The sequence below is a fragment of the Micropterus salmoides genome, unplaced genomic scaffold (assembly GCF_014851395.1).
Source record: "Micropterus salmoides isolate LMB-PRFRI ecotype aquatic unplaced genomic scaffold, ASM1485139v1 Ms_hic_scaffold_14, whole genome shotgun sequence".
NCBI lineage: Eukaryota > Metazoa > Chordata > Actinopteri > Centrarchiformes > Centrarchidae > Micropterus > Micropterus salmoides.
Window position 1 is genome coordinate 12,263,498 of NW_024040485.1, and position 11,584 is coordinate 12,275,081.

At 40.6% G+C, this 11,584-nt stretch overlaps 1 protein-coding gene across 1 annotated transcript; it reads left to right on the forward strand.

Moving 5' to 3' along the window:
• Positions 1-8,026: 8,026 nt before the first annotated feature.
• Positions 8,027-11,274, forward strand: neurod6b (neuronal differentiation 6b). The gene is made up of 2 exons (XM_038717713.1): positions 8,027-8,278; positions 8,608-11,274. Exon 2 carries the CDS (start codon positions 8,613-8,615, stop codon positions 9,615-9,617), a length of 1,005 nt encoding a protein of 334 aa, XP_038573641.1. The 5' UTR covers positions 8,027-8,278; positions 8,608-8,612; the 3' UTR covers positions 9,618-11,274.
• Positions 11,275-11,584: the final 310 nt, after the last annotated feature.

The following is an 11,584-nucleotide window of genomic DNA, read 5'->3' on the forward strand; positions in this document are numbered from 1 at the left end:
ACAGATGGCATGGTGTCATGTTGAGATATTTCCAGCAAAGTTACAATGGAGTTTAATGGAGTGGAGAAGTAGGCGGAGTTACACTAAACAGCCAGGGGTTAATTTTCTCACTATGAAGTCAGTTCTTCATCTTTCATTTTCACTTTAATTCAAAAACATTTCATTGCTATGCACAACTTTACTGCCAGTTTAGGGAAACGCTCTGAAGATACTACAGAAAGGAGATATGATGTGACATTACTCCTCTCAAAAAGGTTGAATCTATGATACTATGGATGTGGTTGCAGTGGCTGTACTGTGACTATTCTTTACTGCTCCTACTAACATCAGCCAAGAAAATATGGTTAAGGTACATTCAATTTAAACCTAAGGTGCTTCCATCAGATAAGAAAGATGAGTTAATACACCACAGGAGTTCAGGAATACAGTAGTCATCGCTACAGTCTGTCTCAGTTTAACTAGCTCTGTTAGCTATCTATGTAGCTGCAATGATAAAGGCTTGTACCAGAGCAGCCAGACTGAGGGTGTGCACTCATTATGGGTTTTGGGGGAGTGGCTTTGGAGGGAGGTCTGAAGGGAGGGGCTGGGTTATTGGCTGTAGCTTCATATTTAATGGACGGACATGAGCCCTCACAAGCAAGAAAGCATATTTGTTGTAGGCGACCTGAGAGGTCTGGATGGTTCATGAAGCAGAAGATCAGGAAGGTATTGGCCCTAAACGGTTCAGTGCTTCATAAACTAACAGTAAAATTTCAAAATCCATTCTTTGACAGACAGGAAGCCAGATCTCAGAACTACAGTGATGTGATCCGCTTTTCTGGTCTTTGTGTGGACTGGAGCAGCAGCATTCTGAATCAGCTGTAGCTGTCTGATTTTTTTAGGGAGACCTGTAAACACACCGTTACAGTAGTCAAGTCAACTGAAGATGAATACATGGTGTTTCCAGATCCTGCTGAGACATAAGTCCTTTAATCCTTGATATATTCTTCAGGTGATAGTTAGGCTGATTTTGTAATCGTCTTAATGTGGCTGTCAGGTCTGAGCAACATCCAGTGACAATTATACTTAGTTATTCAGACCATCAGGGAGAAAGTGAGGAATATAAAAAAATGTTCAATATATTGTAGGTTAATTTCTCCTGGGCAGTGCTGTCGCCTCACAGCAAGAAGTTTGTGGGTTCAAGCCCTGGTTGCCCCGGGCCTTTCTCTGTGGAGTTTGCATGTTGTCCGCATGGGTTCTCTCTGGGTGCTCCGGCTTCCTCCCACCGTCCAAAGACATGCAGGGTAGGTTAATTGGTGTCTCCCAAATTGTCCTTAGGTGTGAGTGTGAGCGGTTGTTTGTCTATGTGTGGCCCTGCAATGGACTGGCGACCTGTCCAGGGTGTACCCTGCCTTTCGCCTGATGTCAACTGGGATTGGCTCCAGCCCTCCTCGACCCTGTACGCAGGATAAGCGGTTGACGATAGATGGATAATTTCTCCTGGATGCTGCTCAAAGTAATCTCAGTCAGCAACTCTCCCTCTCCTCTTGCATCATGCAGGCTGGAGTGAGAATGACTTACTGCGGTTATGGGGACGTTCTGTGTCTCGGTTGCTCTGAAACAAATGTTGAGACCAAGGATTGTATTCAGCCGTGTCAAATGCGGCACTGAGATCCAATAATACTAAAACTGAAATTCTGTCACTGTCAGTGTTTAAATGGATGTCACTGAAGACCTTAACAAGAGCAGTCTCAGTGCTGTGGTCGAAATCCAGATTGGAAGACATCAAAACAGTTGTTCAGTGCCAAGAAGTTGTTCAGCTGTTGAAAAACAGATTTTTCAGTGATTTTACCAATAAATGTGAAGTTTGATATGGGCCTATAATTGCTCATTAGTGACGTGTCTATTTTGTTCTTTTTTAAGAGTGGCTTGATGACTGCAGTTTTCAGAGCCTGTGGGAAGAAACCTGAGAGAGGAGACATGTTGACAATTTGTAGAAGATCTGAGGCCATGCAATTAGAAACATTTTTGAAAAAGCCTGTTGGGAGAATATCAAGGCAGCAGGGGGAGGATTTCAGATGTTGTATTATGTCCTCCAGGTTTTGTCTTTGTGAGGATGAAATTGTGTCATGCTATTTGAATTGATTTTAAGTGGACACAGGGACAACACACACCCTGTACCAGATAGGGTGGATTAGCCTGGCGACAGTAGCAAACAAGGCACATGCATTATTATTGTTTTTGGCGATTATGTCAAAGAGGAAGGACCGCCTTGCATTTCTCAATTATAAATTATAAATGTGAAGTCTCCCTTTCTAGAAGACACTGGAGATTTTTGTTTAAATATTCTTGCCAGTGTGGCATTTCTCTATGGATAACTTTTCTCACTAGAGACTGCCTTCACCTTAGTGGGTGCAATGGCTTCAACAACATTTGTCATTTTAGAATTGAACTTCTAAAAAGTTTGTAGAAGTCATCCATGGAGGAGGAGTGCATCGTGCAGCTAAGTACAATGATTCCAGTCACTGCAGTACAGGCTTGTGCTGTTGATAGGCCGCACTCACGTAGCACTGAGGGGATCATAAAAATATGGTAATAGCCTACTTTATCTGAATAAATTACAGTCCTGGTGATTTATAAATATCAAAGAGCCGCTTCTCAGAATTTCTACCAGGAGAAAATAAAGAGACCGTCCACACCAGTAACAACGACCACATAAGTGAGGTAATATAAATAGCAGGAAAGCCTTAATAAGGAGGTGGATGGGGTGGATAGGTCAAACCCAGGACTTTCACACAACAGAACAGCGTTTGAGTCCCACGTGAAACCAAGTAAATACTTTGAGTTTTAAGTTAAATAGCATTACTAACTTCTGTCACGTGACTTAACTTACTTACTTTAACCCAAAACACAATGTTTTCCTAAACCTTACCAAGTAGTTTTGTTGCCTAAACCTAACCAACTGCAACCGTTTCACAGTGTTAACCACATGTTTAACGTCATGTGACTCAGGTAACGTAGGTCCAGTCGCATGTCGCTGGTGTGGTACGGTAAATGCTCATATGTGTCGTTTTGGGAGGAATTGAAAAATGACCTATTGTTTAGGTTTGAGGACAGGTTGGGAAAAAAACAAGAATATCAGCAAAAGAACACAAGCAGAGGCAAGAAGGATGTAAACATTGAACTATTCCTTGAATATGAACTCCTACAAGACACATATTTGTAGTCATTGTGGTCATCTGACCAAACTTCTTCAAGCTGGAAATCTTTGCCATGGTGTAAATGAAGTATACAAATTTCAACTGAATTTGCATTGCACACTAAAATCTGTTCTTATACCACACTTATGGCTGTGTAAAGAACAAGAAGTGGTTTCCAACACAGCAAGGCCACAGGGAGTTGAGGACAGTTGATGAGGGAAGAGGAAGAAAGACATCACATCAACACTAAGAGTGTCGATTAGGTGAGATAACGACATTACAGCACTGTCAATCATTTTCATGCTTGGTGAAAAAAAAGCAGAGCTGCTAAGGCAAATGTGTAAAAGTTGGTAGAATCTCATTTATGAAAAAAGCATTTAAAAAATGTATTTTATATTATTTGTTTTAAGTGCTTCTTAGTGAGCAATACCTGTGAAAATGTCACTTGTGTCAGCTGTTTTGGAAACATTTTGGAGAAGATAAATTTGTATTTATTCACTTACATATTGACATACGCATATAGATACTGTAGGTTATGTTGTCAGGTGCCACCTCCTCTGGTTTACAGTGTGGTACATTTATACATTTCATATGTATAAAATTAAAGGCTCTTACTCAAATACAATATTTGACACATTTTTATTTATCTTCTCACTTTCTGGGTATGAAACCGCAACAGATTGTCGCAGCCACTTTGAACGCGTGCAAACAGATTGTGCTTTGAAAACCAAAAGCATGCCTCCAGCAACATTTCCCATCTGCATCCCATCTCTGCCTGAAAACGGGACTAACATCTTTACATTATACATCTTCAAAAACATATCCATTATTCATATCCCATATTTTAATACTATTAGCACTTCCATGCCACCCACCTAAATACCTGTGTGTGTCATATCAAAGGAGCAGAGACAGTCAGAGTTACTTTGTTTAGGTGTACAGAAATGAGTTGGGAATTAAAAAAGTAACAACCATCACACAAAATTAAATTACATCTGTGAGGTGATAATATTGCTGTACGCTATAAAATCTCAGATCCAAACACAAATGGGCACAAGAGAAACTTTGCTTTTACCTCTCACTGGAGTGTTTCTGTTGTTTGTATAGACAACAGCAACAAATGCAAACACACACACACACACACACACACCTGTGTGGGTGGGAGGTGTGGCTACTCAGCAGCTGAGTGGGGCAGCATATGGAGTTTCTAATTGGGTAGAACAGCACAGCTGGAGGACACCAGTCCAGGACCTGGCCTCTGGTAATCAGTCCCACAATCCTCAGCCCTTCTCTGCACATCCACCATGCTGCATGTGCGCCTTCATGTGTGTGGGGGTTGTTGGACGTGTTTCACTGCAGAAACCAGGATGAAACTTGTCCACGACTGTTTTACAAAGTATTATATATTTGCCCTTTTGATTTGAGGTCAGATCTGGACATTGACAATGAGGACTTTTCCGCCTTCACTTTGACATCTCACGCTTGCACTTTCATCTCACATCTCAAAAAAGCAAAAGAAAGAGAGGGAAAAATAATTTTGAATAGTTCTCTAACACAGGTTGCACTTTCAATTCTTGATGGCATTTAGCTTTATTTACTCTTTGTAAGATGCTTTGGACAAAGAATGTAATGTAGACTTAATTTGTATGCATTATTCTGCCCAGATTTTGCAAACAGTGTCACGGTAGAGCCCCCATAGTACTTACTGATTACTACTAAATACACCTCAAAAATTTCCAAACTCTGATTATTTGCTCCATAATCACACATGTTGGGTGAATTGATGTAAATACAATAATTACCTAACGAATGACGAACAAATTTCCTTCATATAAATCTGTGTACAGATGTACTCTGAGCTGTCATGGTGTTTTACAAATGTAAGGTTCCTGAGTTTAGACGGAGCAACAACAGCTTTTAAATGCCCTGACACTGATACTGAAATAATGTGGGACTTGAAATGATCAAAGGTTATTACATTAAACTCTCAATTCAAGTCAATTGTTCAATGATTACATTTTTATTGATTTAAATGTTAGTGTATCCTCAACCACTTCACCTCGCACTCATCCAGACACGAACTCCCTTTAACTGCTGACATCAATTGAAGAACGCTTGCAACTCAGCGTGCGATCAGTGGCGCCTTCATTTGCAGCTCTACACCACGCACCGTGCCTATAAAAGCTGATAATGTGATAATTAAAAGAGCTGACAGGCAAGAACTGTCAGCGAGACACCCTGATTTACCAACCTCTGCTATTTGTTATACCTCTCAAATTACAAAGCTTCCACACTTGAAGCATGAAACATCAAATACCAACTGAAATAATTAACTAGCTTAGTTAAAAATAAAAAGTTAGGGCATCTCAGTGGATGAAAATCGCCCCACACAACATTACAGGATCAGATTCAGACCTGAAACAAGGATTTCTAGCAGACAAAAGATCACTGCCATGTCTCTGTCGCTCTCTTTCTTTCTCTCTCAACCACACCATGATTTATTACCTGAAAAGACAAGAGAACTAATTAGTGGAGTAATTAATTAATATAAATTTGCATATTTGCATTTGCAATTAGTGCAGTCAACTGATTAGTCTGAGATGGGGAGTTTGACTCATCAGATGCTGGTGTGTGTGTGTGTGTGTGTGTGTGTGTGTGTGTGTGTGTGTGTGCGTGTGTGCTGGACCAAAACGATCAGCAGACCAGCTGAGGCATTTTTGGGGGGAAGGCAATGATGAAGGGACTGTTTTGTTTTGATGTTTTATTATAATTTTTCATGTGTCCGTGTGTGTGTGTGTGTGTGTGTATATATGTACAGTTATGTGTTTGTCAACATGCACTCGCCTGTGAACACATGTTTGTTGCTCTGTCTCTCGCACATTACAAGCGTGCGTACACTGTCACTGTCCCTGACGAACTTACCTTTGTGTTGAACTCACACCCAGGTGTAATCAACCCTCTGCGGCCACTCTGCTGCCGGGCCCATATACTGCTGATCGATGTCTTGTAATGTCCAATATGGAGAGATTGATAAGTCGCTTTAATTGATTCTCCTTGCAACAAGGTCATTTACAGGCATGTGTCTGTGTGTGTGCATGTGTGTGCGTAACATAACTAAGGAGTGCATATACCCATATCGAGTGCCAGCTGTGCCCCAGTGTGGATTTGGCAGCGTGCCACCGGGCCTTTTCCATGGGGTGTACTTAATGTCTATGGTCCTGAGGTACCAACACTCTGCACGCCCCCCTTTTATGCTCGCACCATCCTCTGCATGTGAGGTGCCTGCAGGAATTTCTCAACCTACTTAGTTTAGTATAGCTTAGTATATACAGAGAACGATTAGTTGATTAACCGATTAGGTGATAGACAGAAAATTTTGATAATCAACTATTTGTCATTTTTTAAGCATAAATGCCAAAAGTTCTCTGCTCAGCTTCTTCAATGTGAGGGTGTGCAGCTTTTCTTTGTTTTAAACTGAATATTTTTGGGGTTTTGTCTGTTGGTTTCACAAAACAACAACAATTTGATGCCGTCAACAAGGACTCAAAAAAACAAAAACAAATCCATTAATCGAGAAAATGGCCTTTAGATTTAAGCCTAATTTGATATAATATATCACATTGTCTGTGAACCCTTATGTTTTATTGAGATTAGCTTTGCTTCCCCACTGTTCCCAACATTTTCCCCTTTTCTTCTGACCTATTAAACAACTTCAAAATTTAACTTCAAAATTCCACATATAACAACATAATACGTCATTTGTAACAGCCTTCAGAACGAGTTTTGATCAGACAGGGCAACATCATTTGTTTGTGCTTTCCAAAATGGCTATGGGAAAAAAAATCAGTTTCCAACACTCTGGAGGCAGTTTGGTTGGGTTTAAGCACAAAGAAAAGAGTTAGGGTTGGGAAAGATCGTGGTTTGGGTTAAAACAAGTTAAGGTTAGTAACACTATTAAGACCGCTAAAGAGCTTTATCACTTAAACATAAGCAAATGCTGTTTATGGACATTTGCTGAAATGACTGATGGTGTCATTTTTCTTGTACGTAGAAAAGTACTGAAGTGGTAACTGAGCTGATGAAAGTGACAAAAAAACAGACAATACTTTATGTGCTATAGACAAACAATTATATTTCTTTGTTTGCAAAAAAGTCACAAATGTCACATGGTTCTGGTGTTTGGGCTCCCTGTATGACCTCTAATGATAACCTGTTAAAAAGTACTGTAAAATGATAAAACTGTGTTAGGTGTGTTTTTGAACTGTTTAAATGGGTCTGGGGTCTCTAGGACCCCAAACAAAACATTAGAAATAACAGACAGGAGTATATCCCTGTATAATTTATATTTTCTTGGTCCCGGCATGTCTTTTTCCTTATTTGCAGCTTCCTTTCAGAAATTCATTCATGACTGGTTTAATTTCATGTAATTGAATGATCTTATTTAACTCTTAACTGACTCAGGTTAGTTTCTACCTTCAAGTATTAATACTGGATCTGTTTATTGAATTGTGTATGTCTTACACATATTGCATTATTAGATTTATATGTAAAAAAATACTTAAATAGATTTCAGAGATAATTTATTCCAATGTGAAATATGTCTGTTTGTCTCACCTGTTGAGGATACCTGCAGACTCGCACACCCTTCGTTTTTTACCAGACAAAAAGGCATTAATTCATCTTTCTTACACGGGAGATGCAGATATTAGTTGTTATCCCTCTCCGGTCTGTGTTTTTGACGGTAAACGCGGGCCTCCCGGTGCCCATTACCGGAGCTGCCAGATGATCGGTACGGAATGGAGGTCCCATGGGACACTGAACACGTGGTCTCGGCTGCCACAAGACGTCAGCGGCAGATGGCATGGGTACCCGCTGTTGGCGTGAGTGTCATTCCTCAAAGAGAGAGGGAAGGGGAAGAGAGAGAGAGAGAGAGCGAAAGTGAGGGGAGAGAAGAGGACACGGAAGAACAGAACACAACAGAGAAGAGAGGGTGCGCAGGCTGAAGCTTTTTCCTCTAATTTGTGGTTTGCAAGAGACGAAGCTGCAGCGCGGATTCAGAGGAGATATATGGGAACATGCGTGGTGCACGCTGACCAGAGGTTAGTATGATCATATTACTAATGCATGTGTTGACTTTTTAGAGTTAGGATGTATTGCCTAAAATGTGTGTATCTATAGAAGAATTTTTGCCGCGCTTTGGTTAAAAACAAAAGCGTAGCACAAAAGAGGGTTGATTTTTCACAAGATCAAAGACAATGAAGTTGAATGTCTTTGAAAAGGTAGCAAGCTGTGACATTGGCCTAGCTTGCCAATTTGTTCCTCTACCTCTTGGGAGCACCCATTCACAAGGTAATTAACTGACAACCTTCAAAAGTCGCCGGCGTTGTACTCTGTCCTTATAGTTTATGTTTTTGCTTTGATTTGACAGGAAATATGTTGACACTGCCATTCGAGGAATCTCATATGATGTGTGAGCCGCGGTTTGGTGCCAATTATCCCCGTGAAAGCTTACCTGAGAGCCTGGAGCAGGAGCGACAGCCCAACCCAGACAGGTCCAACTCAGACATGAGGGAGGCCGAGGACGACATCTCTGACAGAGAGGAGGATGAAAGAGAGGACGACCAGGATGAGGATGGGCTTCCTAAAAAGAGGGGCCCCCGAAAAAAGAAGCACGGAAAGGAGCCGAATGACAGGTCCAAATTACGGCGCCAGGAAGCCAACGCCCGAGAGCGCAGTCGGATGCACGGTTTGAACGATGCGCTGGAGAGCCTGCGCAAAGTTGTGCCGTGCTACTCAAAAACTCAAAAACTGTCCAAGATTGAGACCCTTAGACTGGCTAAAAATTACATCTGGGCCCTGTCAGAGACTCTGAGCACTGGCAAGAGACCGGACCTCCTCGCCTTCGTACAGACTTTGTGCAAAGGATTATCTCAGCCCACAACCAACTTGGTGGCCGGTTGTTTGCAGCTGAACGCGAGAAATTTCCTCACAGACCACAACGGGGAGGTCATGTTCTCTGGCAGATCGCCATACGATGCCATGTACTCGTACCCAGGCTCAGACATGAACACGCCCCCCGGCCACAGCGGGAGCAGCTTGGACAGCAGCGCCAAGCCGTTCAGACACTACAGCTACAGCAACGCGTATGAGCCTTACTACGAGAACCCGTCCCCAGAGGGCGGGAGCCCACATTTCGACGGCCAGCTGAGCCCCCCGATGAACTTTAACGGGATTTTCTCCCTAAAACACGACGATCCCCCAGACTACGGCAAAAGCAGCCACTATGGCATGCGCTACTGCGGTGCGCCAGGGCGCACGGCTCTTGCGCACAACTCCATGTACCGAGTCTCCCCAGAGGCCCGTTTTCCCTACGAGCTGCACGTCCGCAGGCAGTCCTTCCAAGCACAAGGGGAAGTTAATGGCTCTTTCCACAATTAGTCAATCAGCTGGACACAGTTCAAGTTTCAGAAACGATGCAATTTCCCCCCGCAGATGTCGAGAGTGGAGGGAAATGACACGCTGATGCACTGCGAAAATGCCAGTTTCAACAAGTCATTTTTGTTTTAAATGTTCAGTCTTGTTTTTCTTTGAAACATGGTAAAAATCAGCAAATCAGATATGATGATTTCACTTTTTCTTAGTTCTTGATCCAGTTATTTTTTTGCCGATATAAGGCGGGAAAAGACACCACAAGGACGCTTTTGCTTCGGAAACAAATAACTTCATTAATTTAAAGAAAATCAAGATTTAATGGTTCACTTGTTTCCAGTGGAAAACCAAAAATGTAGACTAATCCGTTAAAGGTGCAGGCTTAGATCAAATTGTTTACACTAACACTGTATCTGTTTGTCATTGGCTGTTTTCTGCAGGTGTCGGTCAAGATATGGGTTAGACAAAGCGATTATAGTGGATCATTAATTCGATTTTTCTGGTTAATTAATTAGGTTCACAGCAGTCAGTAAAATTATTTTCTTGCCGAAATAAAATCAACTAAATGAAACAACCGGGGAAAAAGAATCATATAAAGAATCATATAAAGACGTTTCACTTCATCAGGGAAGTTTGCTGAGACACGATTGGAGTCCAGAGATTCAGTCTGTTAGCAATAAAGGTCAATTGAGCTATGCAAGTCAGCCAAATGCAATCTTCACTTATTAAAAAAAAAGATATATTTCCTCTCACAGGGCGTTCCTCATAATATAATATCTAATTAAAATGGTGACAATTACACAAAAAGAATTATTTAAAAACAGTTTGGAGACTTGCATGTGTTTAGGAGACCTGGTGATGATGTCATCTGAAATGGTCCTATAAATACAGGAAGTTGTGGGGAAAAAACGTAAAAACTAAAATGCATTTGTATTTGAAGTATACAGTGTGGTAACGAGGTGAATGTATATTAATTATTGTATTTATTTAAGCTTATTTATGATAAGTCCGTCAATTTGAATGTGAATAATATATTATAAAACTATTGTAAAATTCAACAGTGTTACCTTATGTTATGTGAATTTCCATACATTTAAAGTTTGTTTACGTTTGCATTGTATATTTCACCGCAGCTGAAAGTCGAGGACTGGAAGGAAAATCAGTTTGTGTGAAGTGATCAAATGTTTCAGAACTATATGAATCCGAACAACATGCCTTAAAAAAAAGAGAGACGATGACCACCAATATGCAACGAAATGATAGTTTTGAATAGTTTGATTTGAACTTTTTACACTTCCTTGTTGCTGCTGAAGAGCAACTGTGATGCATTTCATGTACTTCTGCACAATGTTGGTGACTGTCTCATAAATTATGTTGCTTTTGTAACTTTACCCGAATGATGAATGATTATTGGACGATAGTTCTCATTCCTCTCTCTCTCTCTCTCTCTCTCTCTCTCTCCTTCTCACACACACACACACACACACACACACATAAACATGCTCGCGCACACTCCTGAAAACTCGTTATGGATCGAAATATTCGTGAAGTAATGTGTTAATGTTTTGTGATGTGTTTGTCGCAATAAAATGAAAGAGGCTGTATGTTGTAGACCAGCTTCTCAGCTTTCTGGCGATTAAAAATACATTAATTGTTAGAAAAATAAATCAAGATAAAAACGCCCAAGGCATAATTTTATTTATTTATTTTTGAAATTGAATCCTTTAATAATCTTGCATAACATCTGAGATTGTGGTGACACATAACATATAGGCCTAAGGCTGTGTATGCTATTGGTATTATTATATTAGTTTTGAATATAGGCTATGTTAAGTTTTAAACCGGAAAAATGCACTTTAATACGACATAAGGTGTTTAATTTTAAATTAAACATTTAACGCAAATCTTGCGCAGTTTTTAAAATTATTTATCTGAAAGAGGCTTGTGATATAATTTGATTTCATTTCAGCCAATCA

Coding starts and splice junctions, on each gene's coding strand:
- neurod6b (XM_038717713.1), top strand. CDS start 8,613: ATGTTGACACTGCCATTCGAGGAATCTCATATGATGTGTGAGCCGCGG.